Source organism: Macaca thibetana, chromosome 17 (genome assembly GCF_024542745.1).
Source record: "Macaca thibetana thibetana isolate TM-01 chromosome 17, ASM2454274v1, whole genome shotgun sequence".
NCBI classification, from domain to species: domain Eukaryota; kingdom Metazoa; phylum Chordata; class Mammalia; order Primates; family Cercopithecidae; genus Macaca; species Macaca thibetana.
The window spans coordinates 8,679,909-8,705,182 of NC_065594.1; the positions used below are offsets into that span (position 1 = coordinate 8,679,909).

General features: G+C 51.5%; 3 protein-coding genes and 2 long non-coding RNA genes across 12 annotated transcripts in view; 1 reads left to right on the forward strand and 4 right to left on the reverse strand.

Annotated features, from left to right (window-relative positions):
- The window catches only part of LOC126940788 (uncharacterized), an 8,056-nt gene extending 5,979 nt beyond the window's left edge, over positions 1 to 2,077 (reverse strand). The window contains exon 1 of the long non-coding RNA XR_007720916.1: positions 1,967 to 2,077. This is a non-coding gene — a long non-coding RNA (uncharacterized LOC126940788). The remainder of the gene's footprint in view (positions 1 to 1,966) is intronic.
- MTUS2 (microtubule associated scaffold protein 2) overlaps positions 1 to 15,676 on the forward strand; it is a 625,283-nt gene extending 609,607 nt beyond the window's left edge. For all 5 annotated transcript variants that reach the window (XM_050766814.1, XM_050766813.1, XM_050766816.1 and 2 more), the window contains 5 exons: positions 2,058 to 2,131; positions 7,018 to 7,116; positions 8,246 to 8,365; positions 10,834 to 10,931; positions 12,721 to 15,676. In XM_050766814.1, coding sequence (XP_050622771.1) covers positions 2,058 to 2,131; positions 7,018 to 7,116; positions 8,246 to 8,365; positions 10,834 to 10,931; positions 12,721 to 12,934 — 605 coding nt within the window. In that variant the 3' untranslated portion in view covers positions 12,935 to 15,676. The remainder of the gene's footprint in view (positions 1 to 2,057; positions 2,132 to 7,017; positions 7,117 to 8,245; positions 8,366 to 10,833; positions 10,932 to 12,720) is intronic.
- LOC126940787 (uncharacterized) lies at positions 15,198 to 16,694 on the reverse strand. Its single transcript, XR_007720915.1, has 2 exons — positions 16,420 to 16,694; positions 15,198 to 15,954 (listed from the first exon to the last, which is right to left on the reverse strand). It is a non-coding gene; the product is annotated as an uncharacterized LOC126940787 (long non-coding RNA).
- A 2,855-nt stretch (positions 16,695 to 19,549) lies between these two features.
- Positions 19,550 to 21,826, reverse strand: LOC126940754 (uncharacterized). Its single transcript, XM_050766925.1, has one exon. The coding sequence runs from the start codon at positions 21,824 to 21,826 to the stop codon at positions 21,146 to 21,148; it is 681 nt and encodes a 226-aa protein (XP_050622882.1). The 3' UTR covers positions 19,550 to 21,145.
- The window catches only part of SLC7A1 (solute carrier family 7 member 1), an 85,325-nt gene continuing 79,600 nt past the window's right edge, over positions 19,550 to 25,274 (reverse strand). For 3 of the 4 annotated variants that reach the window (XM_050766863.1, XM_050766862.1, XM_050766864.1), the window contains one exon: positions 22,735 to 24,698. In XM_050766863.1, coding sequence (XP_050622820.1) covers positions 24,595 to 24,698 — 104 coding nt within the window. In that variant the 3' untranslated portion in view covers positions 22,735 to 24,594. Of the gene's footprint in view, positions 24,699 to 25,274 lie in introns of all 4 variants that reach the window. The other variant, XM_050766861.1, reaches the window with a different exon arrangement.

The window sequence follows — 25,274 nt, forward strand, 5'->3', positions numbered from 1 at the left end:
TGTGGGGGGGGTGGGAGGTATAGGGATGTGGATGTGTGTGTGTGGTATGTGGGTGGGTGTTTATAGTGTGTGCAGTGTGAGTGTGCATGTGTGTGTATATGTGTGATGTGTTTATGGGGAGTGTGTGGTGTGTGTATGTGGTGTATGGTGTGGGGGGGTGGGTATGTGTTACAAAGGTGTGGGTGCTGTAAGGATGTGGGGGGAGGGCATGTGTGTGTGTGTAAATGTGTATGGATTTGGAGGCGTGCGAGCATGGCAGGCTATGAGGATGTGATTGGTGTGTGTGGGTGTGTTATGCGTGTGTGTGTTGTGTATATGTGTGTGTGGTAGGTGTGTATGTCGTATATGTGTGGTATGTGTAGTGTATATATGTGGGGGTGTGGAGGAATGTGTGTGGTGTGTGTAGTGGGTGTGTGCTGGAGGTTTGTATGTGGTATGTATGTGTATGTGGGATGTGGGCAGTGTATGTATGTGGGGGTGTGGCGGGCATGATGTGTGGGGGATGTGTGTGGTCTATGTGGGGGAGTGTGTGCAGGGGTGTGTGTGATAGGTGTGTATATGTGTGTGGCATATAGTGTATGTGATTGCTTGGTGTGTATGTGTGTGTGGCATGTAGTGTGTGTTTGCGATTGTGTGGTGTGTGTGTGGCATGTGGTGTATGTGTGTGTGTGTGGGGTGTGTGTGTGTGCATGTAGTATGTGTATGTGATGTACATGGAAGGTGTGTATTGGATGTGCTCTTGTGGGTAGTGTGTTTATGTGATGTGTGTGTGGTAGGTGTATGTGTGTGGCATGTGCTGTGTATGTGATGTGTGGTAGGGGTGTGTGTGTGTGGTATGTGATGTGTGTGTATGTGATGTGTGTGTGGTAGGTGTGTGTGGCATGTGGTGTGTATGTGAATGTGTGGTAGGTGTGTATGTGGTGTGTATGTGGTATGTGTGGTAGGTGTGTGTGCCATGTGTGTATGTGAATGTGTGGTAGGTGTGTATGTGGTGTGTATGTGGTATGTGTGGTAGGTGTGTGTGCCATGTGGTGTGTATATGAATGTGTGGTAAGTGTGTATGTGGTGTGTATGTGGTATGTGTGGTAGGTGTGTATATGTGTGTGGTGTATGGTGTGTGCATATGTGATGTGTGTGGTAGGTGTGTATGTGTGGCATGTGTGTATGTGATTGTGTGTCATAGGTGTGTGTGTAGTGTGTGGTGTGTGTGTGATGTGATGTGTGTGGTAGATGTGTGTGTGGCATGTGGTGTGTGTGATGTGTGTGGTAGGTGTGTATGTGTGGCATGTGTGTATGTGATTGTGTGTCATAGGTGTGTGTGTGTGTAGTGTGTGGTGTGTGTGTGATGTGATGTGTGTGGTAGATGTGTGTGTGGCATGTGGTGTGTGTGTGATGTGTGTGGTAGGTGTGTATGTGTGGCAGTGGTGCGTGATGTGTGTGGTATGTGTGTATGTGTGTGTGGCATGTGTGTATGTGATGTGTGTGTGGTAGGTGTGTGTGTGGCATGTGGTGTGTGTGTATGTGATATGTGTGGTAGGTGTGTATGTGTATGTGTGGCAGTGGTGCGTATGTGATGTGTGTGTGGTAGGTGTGTGTGTGTGGCATGTGGTGTGTATGTGATTGTGTGTCATAGGTGTGTGTGTGTGTAGTTTGTGGTGTGTGCGTATGTGATGTGTGTGGTAGATGTGTGTGTGGCGTGTGGTGTGTATGTGATGTGTGTGTGGTAGGGGTGTGTGTGTGGTGTGTGTGTATGTGATGGGTGTGTGACGTGTGTGTGTGTGTAGTGTGTGCTCTGTGTGTGTTCATATGTGCTCTCTCTGCCCCCATCTTCTCTTTTTCCCTCCCTTTCCCCAGTCCCTTTTTTCTTTCTCTCTCCTAAATACTAACCCGTTCATCACATACAATTTCAAACCAGTGAAGGAGTCCCCGTAGGCTTGAATCTGCTATCCGGGAGTCATTGATTTACCTGAAGTCACGGGTCTTAGTCTGCCAAAAGAGCCTTGTTTCATCCTTTTCAAAACGAAGACCAACTTAACAGTTTCATGTCCTCTTTCCAGAATTGATGTCCACTCATGAGCTTGAAAAGAAAGAATTGGAAGAAAATTTTGAAAAACTGCGGCTGTCATTGCAGGTTAGTATTTCTTTAATTTTCTTACCTGATACCAAGATAATGGCAGCATCGTTATTCGCACCCACAGACATTCATTCAGCACCTACTGTGTACTAAATCCTGTACTAAACATTGGAACATAAGGTAAATAAGTCATACTGCCTACCCTGAAGAAATGTGCTGTCTACTCGGAGAGCTGTGATGCAAATAGTAACAGACAACAGGTAACACATACTTGCACCACATGAATAATACCGTTAGTGAATGCCACAGGCATTGAGAGATTACTGTGCACTTGCTGTGGTCTGGAGTATCCGAGGAGTAACTGAGCTATGTTCAAAGCCAGAGGAGGACTTGGGGAAGAGCGTGTTCTAGGCCGGGGAAATGGTGCAAGGAGGGTTTTGCAGGTCAGAATTCACATGCTCTGAGACTTACAAAACATGCTCTGAGACTTACAAAACATGCTCTGAGACTTACAAAACATGCTCTGAGACTTACAAAACATGCTGTGAGACTTACAAAACATGCTCTGAGACTTACAGAACATGCTCTGAGACTTACAGAACATGCTGTGAGACTTACAGAACATGCTCTGAGACTTACAGAACATGCTCTGAGACTTACAGAACATGCTCTGAGATTTACAAAACATGCTCTGAGACTTACAAAAGGGGCTGCAGTTACCTGGAGGTGGCTGAGATGAAAAACACTGTCTCCACCTCTCACCATCACCTTTAGGAAATGCTGGTCTCAGATGCCAGAGGAGCTGCCTGTGTCCTGCAGGCCTCTAAGGAGAGAATGCAGCGTGTCCCGGATCACCTGTGTGTCCTTCCTGCTTCCTTCCTGCCTTACAGAGACGCAGGCAGCTGCTTGTGTGAAAAGACATTGACAACCGCCAGCCCCATGGAGGAGCTGCCTGGGAAGCCAGGGGGACGCTGGGGGCCCTGCTTCCACTTCCAAGTGTAGCAATTCCAATCACAGCAAAATTATTTTTTAAATGTTAGGCATACTCTCATCTGGAATTGTGGGAGGTGAACCCCATAGCTTAATACATAGGCAGGAATTCTGCTTTTTTGATGGCTCACTTTCCTCTGGCAACATAACATGGCACTGAGCCTGCCCCGCCAAGAGTCCAGGACTGTGGAGAGAGCCAGGGTCACACCCTCCAGTGTACTCTGCAAAAACTAAAATGTGTTATGGCTGCACAGTGCTCGTGTGGTTTGCCCTTGGCCAGTGAACCCAGACTGCCTTCCTTGTATACACATCCTGCACCAATAGTTGTGCTATCCTTAAAGGAACACAAATCAGGAAACTGACAGCCATACAGCCATGTCACAAAAACCCCATCCAATCCCAAACCCAAAGAAATGCGAGTTTTTGTCTCGTCTGGGAGTCGGCGCCCTGCCACTGACACCAGATGGTCCTGAACTGGGCATATGTTCATTGTGACTCTCCGTCCAGCACAATCCATTTGGGCTGGAGGTGATTTGGTGCAAGGAGGGTGGAATTGCTTAAGCCAACCTCCTTAGTCCACAGGCACCTGGAGAAACAGGTTTGGTGGTTAGAGATTTGAATTTGTGTTTAAATCCCCGCTGCGCTAGCTCTTACTAGCTTTCACATCTTGGAGAGTTATGTAGCCTCTGTAAACCTTAGTTTACTCTTTAAAATAAGGATGATGACACTACTTTTCTCAAGGTGTGAACAGATTAAGGAAAATAACGTGTCAGAAGTGCCTAGCCCTGGGTTGGCTTAGGTCGGTGCTAATAAGCGGCAGCTATTGTGACTGTTGTAATAATAACAAGCATTGTTACATTTATTGTGGTTATTGTCATGATGTCGGTTGACTCCCCAGTGACCCACACTGGGTCAGGCCACCAGCCGGGTCTTTGTGCATGACATAAAGAAGGCAGCCCACGTTAGCTGCAGCAGCGTATGCTCTCCCTGCAGATCTGTTTTGAGTAATGGTGAATAAGGCAGACACATCAGTTTGGTATTTTAGATCCATCCTAAGTTGTAATTGCCTGAAGAGTTTGCTGTTGTTTTATTTTTTAATGGAGGGAAAGAGGCTTAAAAGAAATGCTTTCTCTGGCAACACTGAGGAGGTTTGGTGTAGAAGCCATGGTCATTTTTATAGTCAGTATAGCAGGTGACCTGTGCTGCGGGCCTGGAGGGGCTGCCCAGGCTGTGATGAACATTTCAGCTCATAGGCCTGCAAGCTCCCACCTGCAGCGTGCTGCCCCAGTGCACTGGCATTTGCATTTCATGGCACTGTGGGAACTTTTATTTCTTTCTTTTTTTTTTTTTTTTTTTTTGAGACGGAGTCTGACTCTGTCTCCCAGGCTGGAGTGCAGTGGCCGGATCTCAGCTCACTGCAAGCTCCGCCTCCCGGGTTCCCACCATTCTCCTGCCTCAGCCTCCTGAGTAGCTGGGACTACAGGCGCCCGCCACCTCGCCCGGCTAGTTTTTTGTATTTTTTTAGTAGAGACGGGGTTTCACCGTGTTAGCCAGGATGGTCTCGATCTCCTGATCCACCTGTCTCAGCCTCCCAAAGTGCTGGGATTACAGGCTTGAGCCACCGCGCCCGGCCTGGAAACTTTTATTTCTTAAAAATAAAATGGAAGTAGGCTGGGTGCGGTGGCTCATGCCTGTAATCCCAGCACTTTGGGAGGCCGAGGGGGGCAGATCACCTGAGGTCAGGAGTTCGCGACCAGCCTGGCCAACATGGTGAAACCCCATCTCTACTAAAAATACAAAAAAAATTAGTCAGACATGGGCCAGGCGCGGTGGCTCACACCTGTAATCCTAGCACTTTGGGAGGCCGAGGCGGGTGGATCACACAAGGTCAGAGTTTGAGACCAGCCTGGCCAGCATGGTGAAACCCCGTCTCTACTGAAAATACAAAAAAATTAGTTGGACGTGGTGGCGGGCACCTGTAATCCCAGCTACTCAGGAGGCTGAGGTACGAGAATCTCTTGAATCTGGGAGGCGGAGGTTGCAGTGAGCCAATATCAAGCTACTGCACTCCAGCCTGGGTGACAGCGTGAGTCTCTGTCTCAAAAAAAAAAAAAAAAAAAAGAAGTAACTGGAAAAGAGAACAAAAAAAGAGGAAAAGGAACCTACTCAGGGAGCTTGCAGACCAGGGTCGTCCACCATAAGAAAGCAAGCAGTCAAGCCAGTGCTTCCCATGTTAGTACACAGTTAGTCACTGTGTACACTTACTAGCATTCACAATATCGCCTCCCATTATTTGGCGGATGAGGCCATTTCTCTTGCCAGAACAGTCCACGGGAGGCTGGGCACGGTGGCTCACGCCTGTAATCCCAACACTCTGGGAGGCTGAGGTGGGTGGATCACTTGAGGTCAGGAGTTCAAGATCAGCCTGGGCAACATGGCGAAACCCTGTCTCTACTAAAAATACAAACATTAGCTGGGTGTGCTGGTGCGCACCTGTAGTCCCAGCTACTTGGGAAGCTGAGATGGGAGGATCCCTTGGATCCCTTGAGCCTGGGAGGTGGAGGTTCCAGTGAGCCGAGATCGTACCATTGCACTCCAGCCTGGGCAACAGAGTGAGACCCTGTCTTTCTCTCTCCTTCTCTTTTTTTTTTTTTTTGTGTGTGTGTGTATCTGTATATCTATATACTTTTTTAGAAGAGTTAATGGGAGACCCTAGTTTCTGTGTTTTGATATTATAGAAATGGTGCTGGGCAAAGAGCTTTGGACTGGTCTGCATGAGTGAGACATGACGGGTGAAGCTCTCCTTGGGCATCAGCGGTCCTTTGCCAGCCTGTGGTCCTGAGAGTCATGGCCGGAGCTGAGTGGGGCAGGGTCAGTGCAGGTGCATCTGCGCTGGGAGCTGGGGAAGGGGTGCAGTGTCTCCATAGACACCCTTATATTCCTTCAACCTGCAGGTGGAGAGTGGCCAGCGGCCTGCCTAACTGGCAGGCATGGGAAGGCTAAGGGCTGGGAGCGCCAGTCTGGCCACGGGGCGGGTCTGAGCAGGGAGGAGGAGACTGTGTGGAGTTGGCTTACGTGGCAGCTCCTATCAAGGACATGCAACCCAGTCCTGAGGCCGGGAAGGCTATGTGGGAGCCAGAGTGAAGCGGGAGTGAGAGGGAGCTGGCTGGAGGAAGGCACTGGCAGCAGGAGAGCTGGCACAAGAGGAAAGGGAGGCAGCGAGGCTGGGAGGACGCTGTGTTAGGGAGTGTGCACTGCAGCTTGAGGGCAGTGGGGTAGGAGAGAGGAGAAGGACAGGTTCCGGTTTGCACGTTAGAAAGAGTGCCTCACTACAGTGTGGGGGCAAAGGAGTGATCATTCAGAAAAAAACAGGAATCGTCTCAGAAAGTAGCCAGCAGAGTGGCCGGAGCTCAGGGGAGTCTGTGGGTTCTAGGGACATTCAGGATGGCAGGACTTGATTATGGACTTCGTGATGAGAAGGTTTGGTGATGTGGGAGGGGTCCCAAGGGAGAGAAGGAAGTCAAGGAGGGCTTGAAGGGTTCTGGATTGAGCTTCCTAAATGAGAATACATCTTTGAAATACGTTCATCGTGGTCCTTCCCAAAGCCAGGGGCTGGGTGCCTCCTGGACAAGAGGCGCCTCTGAGGATTCTCTCTGAGGATTGTCTGCCTCTGTGGGATCAGAGGTTGTGAAACGCCCCCGGCTCACCGTGCTTTTGTGGTCTCTTCCTGACAGAGCACCAAGGAGGAGTGAGCCGAGGGCAGACGCGGGGGGACACCCTCCTCCATCGTGTGGCTGTGGGGGTTCCCCTTTGGCACCTCTTTCTCCAGCCCCCAGGGAAACACTCTGAGGGTGCTCAGGGCACAGTGGTGGCCCACTGATCACAGCTGCCCAGGCTGTGGTGGCTGCTGTCTGTAGTGGCCCCAGCTGGACTCCTTGTATCATTACTTGCAGGACCAGGTGGACACGCTGACCTTCCAGAGCCAGTCTCTGCGGGACAGAGCCCGCCGCTTCGAAGAGGCCTTGAGGAGGAACACAGAGGAGCAGCTGGAGGTAGTCTCTGGATTCCAGGCTTCCAGCCCCGCAGGGACCCCGCCCCAGCGAGGCCAGCGGGGCTCCCTCAGCAGTCCAGTCCCGAGACAAGGCCTCTCTGTGAATCCACTGCTGAAGTGACAGCTGGTCACGGCCTCCCCTGGATTTTTAAACAATTGCTGTCAGCACCTCTCCCCTGAGACAGACAGCAGCTGTGGGTTTCTCCAGCGACGTGTTATTTTTGCCAAATTCCGCAGCATTCCCCAGCTGGAGTCCCAGGGCTCCTGTGATAAGCATGGTCTGGAAACCCCCACCCTGGCCCGGCCACCCCTTGCGGCCCGTTCCCCCGGCCCGGCCACCCCTTGCAGCCCGTTCCCCCGGCCCGGCCACCCCTTCCAGCCCGTTCTCCCGCAACTTTTTAGGCTGACGTGGGGCAGCCTTGGCTGCAGCATGCGTTAACAGGTTGAGGGGAATTTTTTCCAGAAAAGCTGGCAAAGTTCCTTCCCTCTAATGTAGGGTTGCCAAATAAAATACAGGACACCCAGTTAAATTTGAATTACAGATAAATTTTTGAGTATAAGTCTGTCCCATGCAATACTTATACTGAATTTTTTAAAATGTCATTTATCTGAATTTGGATTTAACAGGACCTACTGTATTTTAATTTGTTACATCCAGCAGCACTACCCCAACGTGACTTTTGTCTAAAATGGCTTTTCTGCTTCTTAAACCACTTGACTCATTTCCTATGCATGGGCTCTTTACGGGCATAGGTGAGACCTGTAAGAGTCCCAGCTACCTCGTGAATCAAGTCTTCCGGGTGAATGTTAAAAGCCAGTGTTGGGTTTACTCTTTCTACCCCATGAGCTCCCTGCTGGGCGTAGGCTGGCAGCACCCAGCAGTTCTGGAGTCAGACTTTCCAGTGGACGATGGCCGTGTCTCACCTGCTCCCCCACAGAACTGGATTTTAGGAGGCTTCTCAGTGGGAAACTTTATCAGGGAAGGCTGTAGCATCCTCTCTCTTTGGTGTCGCAGTTGCCATCAGGACACTTGTCCCAGGAGGATGGATTTAGCTGGATTCGTGGTATTGGTTAATACTGGGTTTTGTCGGGAGCCCTGGTCAACAGCTCATGGCTCTCTGCCCCTGTAGATTGCATTGGCTCCTTATCAGCACTTGGAAGAAGACATGAAGAGTCTGAAGCAGGTATTAGAGATGAAGAATCAGCAAATACATGAGCAGGAAAAGAAGATTCTCGAGCTGGAAAAGCTGGTGAGTTGGTCCGTTTGCTCGCGAGAGTAACTAACCTCCATGACATTCCTGCTGTCATCACTGAGGTCATCGTTGACACTGAGGTGTTCAGCCAGGTGTGTCTGTTACCTGCCCATTGCTTACACCTATGCAGAAAATCCCACCGCGGGCCTTTCCCAGGAAGCCAGGAGCTCTCATAAGAAATCTTGGAGGTGGCCTTATCTTGTCCAACTCTGGAGCCTTTCTGATGGGTGGCCTCTTTCTGCTTTGCGCTGGTTTTCCCACAGTCCTGCTGTCTCCTTGCCCTCTCTTAGGGACGAGTGGTGACCCAGCACAATGCAGCATCCCCAGTGCCCAGGCACTGCACGGAGCACTTTCCCCGAGCCTGCTCCTAACTCCTACAGCTGCCTGTGGAGGAGCTGCCGCCCCCAGCCGCTTTACAGATGCGGAGATGGAGCTAGGAGTCCTGGCCCAGTGCTTCGGGTCCTCACAAGGCAGAAGGGGCCAGGGATCTCCCTGGGGCCCTTTTTATAAGGGTATTAATCCCGTTCACAGGGGCTCACCCTCAGGACCTAATCCCCTCCCCAAAGCTCCGCCTCCTAATACCATCACTTTGGGGTTAGGTTTCAGCATAGGAATTTTCAGGGACACAAACATTCAGTCCAGAACAGAGTCCTTGCTCTCAGCCACACTCGTCCACCTCAGCCCACCAGCCTGGCCCCTGCAGAGCTAGTAAAGGGGAGCACAGAACACCCAGGATTTCACACAAGCCCCTGGCCAGGGCTAGAGTCCCAGAAAGGTGTGCAAAGGGAGTGGAGGAGAAGCCTCCTTCCAAGGGCAGCCCATCTTGATCTGGAAGTTGGCCCCAGGATCTCAGATGCTTATTTTTTCCCTTTATTATTGTTACTTTAAAAATAAACTTCTGATACTATCAAAAGGAAATATGTGTACTATGGAAAATTATGAAATAAGATAAACAGAAAATAAGCAGATTATAGCATCATATTCCTACCAATGCTTATACTTTCCAGAACTTTTTCTCTGTAAGGCAGTGTCTGCACACACACACGTACTGTACCATGTGTTTTATATCCTCAGCTTGCCATGTCAGGCAGAAACTGATCATAACATCGAATTTTTAAAGCTCCCCATTTGTGAAATGTCCCTTGCATCTGTACAACCAAACCAGGAGTTGATCTAGGGCCACCCATTACATTTGGTGGCCATGTTGCCTCTCTCTCTGGAAGCATCCCTTTTTGCAAACATCTCTTGCTGCACGAGTGCTTCTCAGTTAATGGGGGCAGACCAGGTGATGCTGGATTGTCACCAAGATTCTGGGCAATGCTGACCACTCTGCACCCTCCAGCAGCTCAGGACTTCCCAGTTCAGGCCAGGCCTAGGGCTGGCAGGGAGCTACAGGACAGCGCCTGCCTCAGCCGAACCCTGCCTTGCAGCCTTGCCAGTGTGGGGACCAGCTGCTCTGAGAGCAGCCACCCTTCCTCCCGCTCCTGGCTTGGCCACTTGCATTGGGTCACCAGCAAACCTCTGGGTTTACTTGGCTGATTTTAGCCCTGCTTCAGGCTTTCTGCCTGCCCGTATGGCTTCTCATCCCAGAAACCTTTCCAGGCAAAAAGGAACCTACTTGATCACTTCATCTCCTGGGAGCAAAAGTGAGGGCTGGGTGAGGGGCCTTGCTAAAGAGGGGGCCAGAGGCCAGTCCTGGGGCCAGGATTCCAAAGTCCTGTTCATGGACTAGGGACCGTTTTCTTTAAAGATTAACTACATTAACAGTGAATGTGTCACATTCTTTTCGGAAAAGAATTTATTTCTAAAGTGGTCTTAGAATCGAACTGTACTTCAGCCAGGTCTCAGGCCCTCGAGGACATGCTAACAGAGGGAAAGCATCACTTGCTGGGGAGTAACAGCCATGGCATGATGGGACTTGGCGAATGTACCCAGCTGCTCTCCGGCTTTGCATTCCTGGCTGCCCGTAGCCTCTGAAGGAAAAAGCGTGCTTACGTTATTTAGATTTCCTGCCTCCGTTGATTCAGGATGTCGTGTCGTGCACGGACAGCTGGCCAGGGATGCTGCTACGGTGTGGTTGACACTTTGGGAAGAACCATGAGACCCAATAGTCAAAGGAGGTCCTAGTGGTATTCATGGTTTATCTCTGACAATGGCAAGGGCCTGGGGACACTCACTATAAGAAATACATTTTACATCAGAAACACACACATAATATATATAAAATAAAAATACCTGAAATTTGCTACATACGGTGCACATGGGCGTTTTCTATGCTGTTTCGTTTACAGAAGAAATGCTAGTCGCATTCCTCTGACCTGATTTTACAACCCACTAATACATTGCAAACTGGTATTTGCAAAATGTTGTTCTTGATAATCCTCCAATGCCCAGAGCTGAGGGCACCGGTTTACTTCCCATTTGATGGCCTTGCTAGAACCTCTTAAACACTGTTTCCTTTATAGGCAGAAAAGAACATTATCCTAGAAGAAAAGATCCAGGTTCTCCAACAGCAGAACGAAGACCTCAGAGCAAGGATTGACCAAAACACAGTTGTCACCAGGTAGGTGGGCTGGGTGTCATCTACAAAGTGGCTTTCCTCTTGGCTTCTTTTTGTTGCAGCACCCAGTTTCCCTCACTCTGGGCTGTGAGTCTTTCCCCACAGTTTCTTGCTGTTTTCCCCCAAGACCTGAAGAACAAGAGCGTGCCCCTGTGGCCATCTTGCCTATTCCTGGCCACATATCAATGGGCCCCACCTTGGGAGACATGAGTGAATCAGCAAAAGTGTGCGGCAGGGTCCTCCTGCAGCACTGGGAGGGGAAGGGGTTTATTATTGGAAGAGATTAGGAGAGGAGGGCCAGCTGGGTGTTCCCAGGCCAAAAAGAGAGTCACCATTGGTTGATACCGCAACTTCCAGAAATTCACAATTTCCATCCAGGTCTTGCCTGTCCCTGTGGGGCCCCGCTCTGAGGTGCCCCAGCTTTCAAGAAAGAGTGTTCAGGCTCCTCCCTCACACAGCGCAGTGTGCGGATAAAGCAGGGTTTTGGCTTCCTCAGCTGCTCTTCCAAGCGTGCTCAGCCATATCAGTAAGACCCAGGCCCGAACCCTTGCCCACTCAACTAGGCTCCTCAGCATTCACCTGTGGTGTGTTACCGTTGCACACATAACTCGTGCATATGCACACACTCACATGCACTCACACAGGCACTGCATGCTTGCTCACACACACACTTGCGTACTCCCACTCATGCACACTCACTCTCATACACTTATGCACACACACTCATACAATCCTCACACCTATTCATATGCCCTCATATTTGCACACTCGTGCACGCTTATCCCCACATGTACATGCTTATTCTCACATGTGCATTCTCACACATACATATGCTCTTACACACATGCACGAACGGACACACAGCCATTGCCCCCATAACTAAGCCCCTAGTGCGGGCATTTTGTTCTCAGCTCAGAGGCACATAGGAAAGGCTGTGCTGGGGGCAGCAGTCTCCCTTTGCTCCGGAAGCTGCCAAGGTGCCCCGTCAGCAGAGCAAGTGCAGACTTTATCCAACAGAGCTGATTCTTCTGGACCTCGATCTGTCCAGCTTTAAAATGCATATGTACTTGTTCCTGTCAGTTCCTTAAAGGCGCTGTCATTCTTCAAAAATGCAACAAAGCAAGCAACTTGGATTCATTTTTTCACCCACCAGTCTTTATCAGCAAATATTAACTGAGCATCTGTTATGTGCCTGGCACCAGCTGGACGCTGGGGGTTCAGCATGCAGACGGAGCCTTGGCCTCTGTCCTCCGGAGCTCCCAGTCTAGCAGGCGGACACAGACCCCTAGCGCAGCATGTCCATCAGGGGAGGACGCTGCTGTCGTGCAGGCACAAGCCTAGGGCAGGGAGGCCAGGAGAAGGCCCCCCCAGCTTCCCGGCAGGCTCAGGAAGGCCTGCGGCTCGTCGCTGCTCTTGTGCTGTTGTCATTGTGAATTGCCAGCTCCGCGGCTGTCTCTCCTTTGGGAGCCCCTGGCAGCACACCCACTCCAGCTCTCCACTTCCCTCCTCTCAGTCGCTGGCCTTTGCTCTGTCCAGTGGACAGCCAGTGCCCCCGCTGACCAGGCAGAGGGCCTGTGAGATGATTGGCCAGAGAGGCTCTGGGAACAGGTGTGTCATTGGGCTAAATGGAAATCATGACTCCGCCGAAGTTCTTGGTCACTGGGTCGCCCTGGTCCCTGTTCTCCCTGATGGCATCATGGCCTCCTCCCTTTGTCCTGCACCCATTGTCGTGACCTCAGGTTCGGTGTCCACTAGCATGATTGCTACTTGTTTTGTCATTGTGCCCGTGCAGACAACTGTCGGAGGAAAACGCTAACCTCCAGGAGTATGTTGAGAAGGAAACCCAGGAGAAGAAGAGATTGAGCCGAACCAACGAAGAGCTGCTTTGGAAGCTCCAAACTGGGGACCCAACCAGCCCGATTAAACTCTCGCCCACATCTCCCGTTTACCGCGGCTCCTCCTCGGGGCCCTCCTCTCCGGCCAGAGTCAGCACAACACCCAGATGACGCCACTGCGCGGCCTGCGGGAGCTCCGGCTTCTCGTCCTCCAGTCTCCACCCCGAGGGAGCACCGAGCCGGTGCCGCCGGAGCTGGCCCTGTGCGCATGCTCAGTAGCTGCGAATGCATCCTAGGCGCGTCCTCCTCTGATCCCCGTGTAAGACTGCCCTGGTGTCGGCACTTAGGAACGTGTAAATGGTAAAGTCTGATGTGCAAACGTTTTACCATAGTTAGAGCCAAAAGACAGACACTTGCAATTGTTCTTGAGCAATGAACTTTCACTGCAGAATTTCAGGTTAGTTACAAAAAGCTCAGTTTTCAATATACATTGAATAATCATTGTGTACTGCACCGATATGTGTGTATATTTAGATATACGTATATACACATGCTGCGGTTCTCAATTTCATTTTTTATAATATGAAGTGCTGACATATTTTAGTGAAGGTCAGCAGTTTTCTAACTTGTGCCTAAGAATTATTGGGAAATGAAAATGCATTTCTATCTAGCTTCCCAGGAATATTTCTACCCAAAATAGAAAAAGGAAAAAAAAATAAAAAAGATACAGAGAAGAAGCGCCTTTCAACTCACCACCAAGTGGTACTCTCTTTAACACGAACACCAGCTATTTGTGAACGGTAACTGCCTTTGGAACAATCAGCTTCTTAGTCAACATGATGTGAGATCACTATTATTCCATTCGCAAGTTTTCATTATCGAGACTCCTGTCATGAGCAGCTGAGGGAGAGCAGTGGGAAACCCGAAGGGGGTTTAACAGTTCTGCAGATGTTTCTCATGACAGTGACTCATCTCTAACAGTCTTGTAAACACAGTTTTGCTTTTTTCCTAAATGGCATCTCAGACTCGGTCATTAAGCTATTGTTGCACCCTCCGGAAAACCTTTGAGAGAGAGTGAGGATGACCCTGGAGATGACCGCGCCCATTCGCGCTCCATCCTCATGAAGGAACTTGCTGCTAGGGTCTGTATTTTGACCAGGCACAGAGGGGGACGGCACTCCAGCTTGCCATGTGGTTCACTCTGACGCGATGCCGTAAATGATCAACTCGTTGAAATAGGACCCTCAGGCCCCCATTTCATAGCAGCCCCCACTTCAGTTTGGTTCTACAACTCAGCCCCTTCAGTGCACACTGAGATGGCTCAGGGGTTCTGGCAGGGGCTTCCAGAAAAACACACCGTTTCTGTCCCCGGGGAACCAGTTCTGAGCTGTGCTAGATCATCACACGACCACGCAGAAACCCACTTCCACCTCCTGCTGGATGATCAGCCAACGCTGCTGCTGACCGTGCGCCCATCTTAGACCCAGAAGGTTCTCCCAAACAGAGGAGCCCAGTGAAACAGCCAGCCAGGGGCCACCAGCTCCTGGACTGGCATCTGTCTCTAAAATGGTAGAATTAGGATATGAACAGTACTCATGTAGTGGTGTGGAAGATTAGGAGCATGATACACAAAAGAAAGTAGTAGTTTTAACATATATGGTGATGATGATGATGCGCTTGTTTCCTGTATGCGACAAAGACCCTGCACTTTCTCCCTGAGGCCCCCCAAAATTGTCCTGAGCACAGGCCTGTCTTTGAGTGTGCCCAAGGCGAGAAGAACCATGAGGGGATCCTGCAGGGGCCAGAGCCATGGAGCGGGGAAGAAACAGCCAGCGGACGGAGTCAGCTTGCCCAGGGCGTGCCTACGCTGCACACGTGTGGCCAACATGAAGGCAGACATGGTCCCTGGCCCTAGCCTGAGTCCAAGCTGAGCTTCCAGGCCTCGGGTACATCTCCAGCAAACCTCCAAGGGTCTTGCTCCTTCTGGGGACATACACAGTAAATCCACATGGAAGTGCCACCATTTCTCTTTGCTTTAGTGGCTCTGCATGATACTGTGATACTGAGTTGGGCATTCCATTAGAGTAGATCATGCCACATTGACTAAGTACACAATCATTTATTCTTGTAGCAGGCACAACCTGCAAACACACATTCGGTTCAGCTTAGCTGCCCGAATTAGGAACCGCTTACATAGCCGCACCTGCTAAACGCAGTTACACAGCAATACCGACTTCCGTGTGATGCTAGAACGTGGTACAGTGTGTTAGGCTGCTGTGGTCAGAGTTGTAGCATTGTTAGCACTAAGTAATTCCTCATTAGGTGGACTTTGGTGAGAGCTTTACCCTAACCCACCCTGACCTTGGGTACTTGAGCTAATTTCCACATGGCCCTGGCTTCGTGTTTTTTTTTTTTTTTTTTTTTTTGCTTTTTCTTTTGTTATGGACACCCATCGTGTATGGCTCCTCATCTGAGCCATCACTGCTCCAGAAACACATGGGGCAGCAGCTGCTGTGCCTCCTCCCCGATTCTTCCACCCCCCACACCATCAGAAATCAGATTTCTCTCCACGTGGTGTCTGCCTCTGTCCCTTTCCAGGCTGGAGCGACATTTCCATGTTCAGATGCTGCAGCCTCTGCACCTGCCTCAGACAGACCCACCAGGTACCACCTGTCTTTTTGTGGCATTTGGGGGATGCATGGGCGGCCTGCCCCCCACCCCCGCCCCTGCCCGTCACATGCTGGGACAAGGTTCTGGCTGGATGTTAGAACGGATGGGGGTGGGGACAGCCCTGGCAGTGATTGGTTGAATGAATGGGGTCACAACATCCCTTTTCCTGCCCCTACAGTTTGTGTTGCATATTTGTGTTTAACTCTAAAGCCTATTAAAATAAACTTGAGGGACTTTCTGCGATACCTACTTGATTTAACTGGAGTCCTGTCCCTCTCAGGCTGGGGATTCCAGGCAGGGAGGCAAGGTGGGGGGTGGCATTTGCAGGCTGGACCCCTTTTCTGTGTGTGCTGGGATTGGGTGATCGTCCATGCGAGAAGTCTAGAGACCCCCTCTCCCCTGACTCAGCAGGTCCCAGGTCCCTGCGCCCACCCTTCCAGCCTGGGGGCTTGAGCAGCCCCTCCCCTGGACGTGGGAGCGCAGTGCCTCTGCTCTGCAAGGCTGGGGTGTGCTGGAGTTGGCTGGAAAGAGAACACAAAAGGTCATTCATTCATTTCAACCTGAAAGTGCTTGCTCCCCCCATCCCGATGGCCTTCAGTTTGGGCTGCAGCTGGTTTAGCCAGCTGGACCTCAGAGTGTCCCACAGGTGCCTGGCACTGGTCACAAGGGAGAGAGCTGGGCTCGCAGGTTCCCTGTGGTGGTTTTGCAGGGTGTGTGGGAGTGGCAGCTATTTTAGGGAGATCAGCGAGTCCCTCCTGAACAAGTACTGAATGACAGACCCTTTGTAGAGAACACACAATTCCCTTCGGGACCTCACAGGGAACATCCCAGGGCCACCTCTGGGTCATCCAGGCCTCCCAGGGTATCGATGGCAATCTAGTTATTAATAATCTACCTGGCCACGTGTCCTAACCCGTTTGTTTCTTCTGGGGTATCTTGAGCACCCTTCACTTTCCTAATGACCCCCTCCCCTTGTCCTTACCCACCTTATGCGGTCAACAAGGCAGATGGCAGCACCTCCACATAACAAAGGAGCAAATGGGTGCCAGCCACCCACATGAGCAGGTGGTGAGATTAGAGCCAGCTTTCCACTGTCCGTGAAGAATGGTGGCCCCTTCCATGGCCAATTTGCAGTAGGCAGAGGAGACTCTGGAAGTCAACTCACTCACTGACCTCCTCTGTGCCAAGGAGCCTTGAGAGCTTGGCTCTCCCTGCGTGGGAGACTTGTATCCCCCTAGCAAGAAAAGAGTTATGGAGTTAAGCACAGGTGGAAACCAAATGGTTGGACAGCTTTCCACCTGCGACTGGAGTTGAAGGATGGTCTCAAAGCCATTGCTGCACCAGTGTGTACGCTTTGGGCAGTGACCGGGATTGCACCATCACCTCATCCATGACCACCAAGCGGTGAGGATCCTGCCCACGTGAGTCTGTCAAATGCTTAAATATACACACCTCCCCCCCCCGCCCAAAATCCCGAAGGCTGGTAAGTCATTCTGGTGGTTAAGACAGAGCATGTTAATTCACTTAAATTAAATTTGCTAAATACGTTTTTGTGAGCCAGTCTGCATCTCTCAAACTTCTTGCCCCAAACCTCATAAAATACAACCAAGACAGACATCTGGTGTTTCTGACGGCCAGGCGTGGGTCACTCACTGCAGCGTGATGCAGGCCAATCTTTCTCGCTCACTACGTCGGGAAGTTTTTTCCAGGGCCAGAGCCAGGCAGGGTTGGGAGGCCCTGCAGCTCTGAGCTCAGGTGGCCCTGCCCCTTGAGTGTGTACAGACCTCCTGGGTGCCCATGCCTTCTCCCTCTAAGGCACTCACACCACAGACACGAAGAGAGCCCCTGCCACGCAGCTGCTGGCTCTGCATAGCGGCTTCTCACATGACTGCACCACCAAATTCACACAGCAGGCACTGGGCTTCGTCCCTCCTGCACTGTGGGAACAGCGGTTCTGAATCGGTTGGCACTCAGGTGCATTGTTTTAAGGAGTAGAATTTAAAAGCATCCATGGCAAAGTGCCACCCAGCACAGCTTTTTCTTCCCCACTGTCCCAATCCACTGGGATTAAGTGCTTGGCCACACCAAAAGCCAAAAAGCTGTTCTCCTCATCTGCAGACATATTGCCTGTTTCATTCCTGAAGACTTCTCTTCGCATTGTGTTTTCTAAATGGCTGTATTTATGGCTGAGTGGACAGGCTTCATTTGGTAACACTGGTGTTCCCTTTGAACAGGGCTTGATGGGATTGATTACCTGTAGTTGGTTTCAGCCCTCCCCGCTGCAGCCTCAGACCCTGCCCAGGTCTGTGTGGTGTAAGGGCTGGGCTGAAAGCTGGGTTGGAAGCCAGGCTAGCACCCCAGGCCATGGCTCCACAGGCTTCCTTGTTGCTGCGAATGCTGTTTGGGGGCAGCTTTTGAATGACCAGAGGTGCTTCATAACCAAACTGTGCAAGGGAAAACTTTCTCCAGGTGGTGCCCCTCAAGCCTCCAGCCTGGCATCGCCCCACCGGTCAGGGTTTTCGAAGAAACTGCTGAAAGACTTGGCATGGCCTTTTCAAGCTGCCTGTGCGGCACCAAGCAGTAGCCACTAGGTGGCAGTGTGGCGCTGCAGGAACTGGGGTCCACCTTGCACTTGGCTCAAAGTCATCCTTAGGGACCAGAGGTCGCCTTCCTACAGGACACATACAAAAATCCAGGAACAAGGTATGTCCCGTGCTTATTTCCCAATTCTGGAATCTATCAGGCTCTCTGGGCCGCTTTGCGAAGCTGGCCCCTTTTGTGAATCAGCTTCTGCATCAGCAGAACCTCCCGCAGTAATTACACTGGGCCAGAGACCACGCCCACCCTGTGTCCCAGGGGCACGCTGCGCAGTCTTGCTTCCCCACCGGGCAAGCTCTGTGGTCTGGCTTTCTGTGTGGCCAAGGAACACGAAATGTGCATGATGCTCTCAGGTGCAGATGCTCGTTACACATTCCAGATCACAGGCACTCTGGGGCCAGGAGAGCAGCTTGCCTGCCCTCCCCTCCACACAGCTCCCTGGGTATCTGCTTTCAGCACCATCCATCAGCTGACAAAACTCAAAGGTCAAACCTTATCTTCCGGGCAGCAGATCTTCTGGTAGAGCCGCTGTGAATCCCTGCCTTTTACTGTCTGGGAATTAAGACCCACTTGACTACATTTGCCTCCAATGCAAAAAAATGGATCCTTTCTCAAGGGAGTTGAGGGAGTGAGAGAGTAACAATTACCAGGATAGCTACACTCCCCACAGCCCCTCTGCCCTGCATACACTCTGCTCCCTCTAACAGGATGGGGTGTGTCAGGATGGGGTGTGTGTCAGGATGGGGTGTGTGTCAGGATGGGGTGTGTGTCAGGATGGTGTGTGTGTGTCAGGATGGTGTGTGTCAGGATGGTGTGTGTCAGGATGGGGTGTGTGTGTCAGGATGGGGTGTGTTTGTCAGGATGGGGTGTCAGGATGGGGTGTGTGTCAGGATGGGGTGTGTGTGTCAGGATGGGGTGTGTGTGTCAGGATGGTGTGTGTCAGGATGGGGTGTGTGTCAGGATGGTGTGTGTCAGGATGGGGTGTCAGGATGGTGTGTGTCAGGATGGGGTGTGTGTGTCAGGATGGTGTGTGTCAGGATGGTGTGTGTGTCAGGATGGTGTGTGTGTGTCAGGATGGGGTGTGTGTCAGGATGGGGTGTGTCAGGATGGGGTGTGTCAGGATGGTGTGTGTGTCAGGATAGTGTGTGTGTGCAGGCCAGCACAGGCTGCGGTGGCAATGGGCGAGGGCGGTTTGTTGCCGGAGACCAAGTCTTTCAGCAAATGCCTGACAACTGACAGCCTCTGAGCTGCTTTACCCCAACAGCTTGGTTGGAAAGAAGACATCTGTGGCCCCAAAGCCAAATAAATCTGCAGACAGTATCAGAGCATCCAAAATGGGGGCTCAAGGGATTCTCTGGTTGAGGCTCAAATTGTTGGAATAAAGATTTCCCCCAAATGGCTACAGGAAAGAGAAGATGGGACTAAAGTCATGGGCTGTGGGGAAGCAGAGCGGGATCTGGACCCACGCCTGGGTCCCAGCAGAGACCCGCCAGGATTCTTGAGATCACGCCGTGCACATGGAAGCCACAGAATTTATTAGAATTTGCGGAAGCGCGAGATAATGTACCACAAAATAGTTTGATTTTACAACATAAAAGAAGTTGTCAATGTACACAGGGTTGTTAGCAAAAAGGGGAGGCAGGGCAGTTTCACATGTTTTGAAAGGTGGTGGACGACAACTACACTTGTCCTTAAAGGAAAATAAAAGCAGGAGAGACCCAGCAGAGACCAACGTGATTTGCAGTTAGCATCGGAATCTAAATCTAGTATCACAACTTTAAGAAACTCTAAGAAAACTATTAGAAAAATAGAACATCAAACAAGCAAAAAAATATACAAATGTACATAATAAAAAACATACAACTCTTAATAATGGCTCCATGTTCAGTAGAAGAAAACATTTACCGGAGAAACCACAGCTATTCAGGTTTGATAATAAACCAACCCTCATTGGTATCATTACCCTTAGTGCTCCTTAAACTCATTGAAGCTGAAAGGCACAACTTAAGCAGGAAACTTATCTTAAATATATATTATAACTTCTCAAATGGGAAAATAAGTCCCAAACTTAATAGCTTGTCATCAAGAAACACAAAACCATTTGCCTTGTTAATAAATTAACAGTCTGAATGCATCTTTCCATCCCTGCTTCCTGACCCTGCTGGACACACTAATAAATACCCTGAGAAAATCTTCTCTTTAAGCTTGGCCAAGGCACTCCATCTCCTGTGGGGCTCTCAGCTGGCACTCAGCACATTTGTAGAATGACCCAGGAGGGCTCCATGGTAACTGTGCCCCGAGACTCCAGGCCCAGCCGGGTCCCGATGGCGAGAGCATTGTGGCTCAGGGATGCACTGGCACAGAAAGGCTGGACTCGAGGAATTGAGGGGTGAAGATGGAGTCGGCTGGCATTTTTTGCCTTAAAAATCCATTAGGAGTCATAAGCGTGATGACACATGGAGTGTAGCTTCTCGCACCACTGGATCAACAGTAATCAATTTCATGACTCAAACAAAGTCCACAGGAGCCTGGCAGAATGTACATCTCCCTCTCCCTTAAGAGTCTTACATATAATCTTATGACGATGGCAAACAGATATATCTTAAATTACACATAACCATTATACATAACATATATCCAGATCCGTCTGCCGGCGAACTCTGCAGCAGTTCCACATACGAGCCTCACAGCCCCGCCACCCAGCAATTTCCCCGTCCTCGGAACTGTGTCAGGACACCAGCAGCACACGGACACGATCTCACGCACCCCAGAACACAGCTGTGCTGGGCTTGGGCACAAAGGCCCCTCACTCCCTGTCTTCACGGTGTGGGTCCTTGGGTGCCAACAGAACTGTCAGCTTTTATTAAGAAGGAAGGGTCTGCGTAAAAATGCGACGTGTGAATCAGAAGAGGGGCCCTGGCACAGAGCCAGGCGGGCTTGCTTTAGCAGTGAGTGCTGCGTCACGCAGTGCCCAGGACCTTGCCTATAAGCCTGGGTGAGGCCCCTGTGGGGCATGTCCACGTGCCCCCCACCAGGACTCATTGCTTTGTCTCCAGTCTCCACCATGGGTTGGGCTGGAGGCCACACCACGTGGGACTGCGAACACCAGCCAGTTCACAATGCCTGCTCGCGGCAGGGGCACGGCAGGGAGGAGCTGGCATCATCAGATTTCCACCCGTCTGGACAAAGGTGGGCGGGCCATGCACCCTTCCAGCTGTCCACATGGATGTGCTGACAGTGCAGGAGGGAGTGCGTCAGGGCCTTGGCGACTGGGGTAGGTGAAGAAGCCCACTGAGCCCACCGTCCTGCGGTCACCCCTGGCTTCGTATCAGCTCTTGGCCACTGTACTACAGTCAGCACAAGGGACCAGGGAGCTGGCTGCCTGAGAGAGATAAAAGAAGTTGCAGTGGAGAGAGAGTTTTTGCTGCTGCAAAAACCAAAAGTGGGGGGAGATCTCAGCAATTCTAACAGTATACATTTAGCGACCTTTCCGAGACAGCCTGGGGAAAATGCATCTATCACTCTGTCCTCTTCATTTGGAAAATTAAATCCGCTGCACAAAGCCTTGGCCAAGGGGGTGTAAGCAGGGATGGTAAGCAGAGTGGGGGGCATGCAGAGGCCTGGTCTCCTCCGGACGGCGCTCCTCCCCACTGCAGAGCTGCCCTCCTGTAAGCCGGCTCCTGAGCCAGCCGCCAACAAGGCCCCCGCTGCCTCCCTGGAGACCCTCTTCATCCCTGTCTTCAGCAGAGGTCCTGAGGCAGGCGGGCTGGGGATCTGCTGGGTTTGCTGCTTCATGAATTTGGGCCTTCAGAGGTCATGAACACATGCAGGGCAGTCACGGGGGTTGTGGCAGACAGGAAGGGATGTTTACCCAGCACATATGGGTCTTTCCAATGAGGGTATTTATTTGTGGCTGGTGCACAGATAAAAGTAGACACAATACTCCCTTGGCGGGTGTGCCTCTAGTAATGCGTAAGTTCTGACTAGGAAAATCCTGGCCAGCGGAACTAAGAATATTCTTGTTTGGGCAAGGGAACTAAGAGATGTGAAACTATCAATGTGTTTGCTTGTATTTTTATTTCAGGGAAAGAACTGAGGGATGTGATAAGAAAAAAGTCTATTAAAATTGTGAGGCTTACTCCAGACACCATTGCTTAAATTACTCCCCTCGCACACAGCAGAGAAACCCCCTGGCAACTGCACAAAAAACTACTCATAAAAGCACGGTGACCAGTGAACTATTATGCAAGGCACCTCCACGTGTCCTTTCCTAACCAGGAAGCCCGTCCTCTAAGGAGGGGGCGCGGGGGGGTCCCATCCCTGCCGAGCCTAGGCGTGCTTCCGCATCGAGCTTTAAGGCCTCTGCGTGAGGAAGGCCACAGACTCCCAGCTGTCAGTGAGCCCTCATGATGAGACGGAGCAGGGGAGACACACCTTCTCAATCTACAGAATGATTCACGGCGCCCACTGAAACGTCAAATGTCAACTCTACATAGTCTATTGGGTGCTGTCTTCACAGAAATTTCAGCCAGAAAGAAAAACTAGAGAAAAAGAAAAAACAAAAAAAAGCAATTCTCTCCTACCACTTCACTTTTCTTGGAGACTGTCTATCCCTTGAGTTCTCTTTGCTTATGTAGAAAATAACGGAAAAAAAAAAAACAAGCAAATAACTACCAGGTCCTAAGACAAGAGACAACCAAAACCCCAACAAAATAAGTTAGTATTTATCAAAATATGTTACAGCACCAATCTATATAAATGTCAATACCTCTCTTTGGAAATCGGAGCTTTGGGCTCTTTTGATGCTCCCTCTGGACCATTCAAAATGACATCAGAATAAAGCTCCCAGCAAAGTGAGCAGGCCTGATACGGAGGCCCAGCCCATGGCTGCCCACCTGCCCTCCACTGGCGTGTTCACAAATTCTTGCACTTCTCTCCGAGAATCTTCTGGGGGCACAGGGAGGACACAAGTGCCCTCAATTTATCAGGCTTCTACCAGATTTGTATCAAAGGCCAGACTAGGAAGAAATGGAAAGGAAACTAAGTTTTGAAAGCAACATTTCCATTTCCCCTGGCGTCCAAAATGCCTACCTCCCTTTCCCTGCCCCATCAGCATGGGCCTTCTGTCTCCTGAAGTCGACTCTCACCCCACGTTCAGGTTTCCTCTGGCTTCCATCTACAAGGAGTGTGCGTGAAATGGTGTTGGCCGCAGGCCCCGACCCGGGCAAGACAGGCCGGGGTGGAGTGCATTGTAGCTATGGGGGCGGGGAGGATGCTCGGGTCTGTCCCACTTGTGGAGGCGTGGGGTACGAAGCATCAGGATGACAGATACACAAAAGGGACAGCAATATGCCTGGAAATCATCTCCCCTACGAACCACACATCTCAGCAATACGCCAGCCACAGGGGTGATGACGTGGTCATTTCCACGTTCATGTTATGCCCTAACTTAATCTGGGGGAGTGAGTCACAATTTCATGGACTGCAGATTGATTTCAATTTCATCACGTCACAGAGAGGCCAGACAGCTCATGTCAGGGCCAGAAACGCATGCCCCCGACATGTCCTAAACCCGCACTGAGCTGCCACCAACCTTGAGAACTTTCCAAGAGCCACCAGACTGGCTCCAAAGCATGGGAGGGTAAGACTGAGCGAACGGCGGCGACGCACAGGAAACACGCTTCTAACTCGGCCGCCGTGAGGCCAGTCCTGCAGATACAGTCTCATGTTCCAGTTACTCAGGACACAGCCAGTCAGAGAAGATGGCAGGAGCAGCAAGAACTGGCCCAGGCCTGGAGGCCACGAGCTGAGGAAGGTCCCTGGTTTACACATGTGTGCACACACATGCATAAGCAGAGCAGGCCCTAATGGGAGCGATCCCTTCTTCCTCATTTGAGAGGAACCAGCTGCCCCCAGCCCCGCTGACCAGCCAGTCATGGTGTCAGGGCAAAGCCCTGAGAAGCTGAGGGGCAGGTGAGGTCCAGCCCTAATGACCCATCTGAACGCAACGGGAGGACAACAGGCCTGATTTTCCTTTTTAAGCGCACTACTGTCATTTGGCTCTGAGGGTGGGGAGCTGCTGGGGACACACTGTTTTGTGGTACTCATCTGGCTTGATTGCTGGGTGTCTGGGGCTGAGCGGGAAGATGGCTGCGAAAGTTTGGAGTATGCACAATTTCAATCCCAGAACAGTCCCCGGGGAGGAAGGCCTGGTTCCCAAGATAAGGAGAGAAGGTGACCTCCGTTCTGCCTGAGGCTGTGGCAGATCCGGGCTGAGCTGATAGGGGAGGAACTGTTTGTTCAGAGAAGTGAGGAGACACAGTGGCCGGCTGCAGCCTAGTGGCCCCAGCCAAGCAGCTGTCTGGAGGTGACCAGGACCTGGAGAGCCGGCTGCAGAGCCGAGGGTGGGCTGGGGCTGCAGTTCAAGTAATTGCACCTTCAGCTGCAGTGAGGGTGTGGATGCAGGTGGTTTCTGTTGCACTGGTGGGGAGCGGGGGGTGCCTCCCGGTCCTCTGGGGGCGTCCCTCGGAGCTGCTGCCACTTCCGGGGGGCGGGGCTGTGCGTCACTTGCACTGGTCCAAGTTGCCGTCAGGAGTCCTTGCTTGGTCAGCATCCAGGGATGCCTCCTCGCTGTGCCACAGGCCGTAGCCAAAGTAGATGATGAAGCCTGCGGGCCGACAGCAGAGACGGGTGTGAACAGAGCGCTGGCTGCACCACCACAGGCAGGGCTGGGAGCCCAGGGCAGCCCTGCAGCAAACCTGCTCAGGCAGCCTGCCCCTGCCTGGCATGAGCCCACAGCCAGCAGCCCTTGTGACCTTTCCACATCTGGAGCAGCTGCCACACGAAGGCCACTGCGACATCTGGCAAAGCCCCACATTCCTCTGGACGGCCTCATGCTGCAGCATTTCCTGAGCAGACAGAGCAGCTGGGCCAGGGCCACCCGAAGCCGTCGGGTCCTTCAGCTTAACCCCCTGATGCCCCCGAGGCCACGAGAGTATCGGGAATGTGCACTATGGAGATGGGGTTTCCCGCAGGCGCTGGAGGTCTCCAGGCTCTCAGCCTGGACGGTCCCACTGCCCGTTTCCTCCACGTAACTGACCATCAGACTGCAGGAGCCACCGAGCCCCGGGAACGGACTTCACACAGGAGTCCACAGTCTGTTCCTGTGCCCAGGACTCCGGGGTGGGTCCAGGACCTACGCTTCTAACCACCTGCCCAGGGAACGTGGCCAGATGGCCCCAGG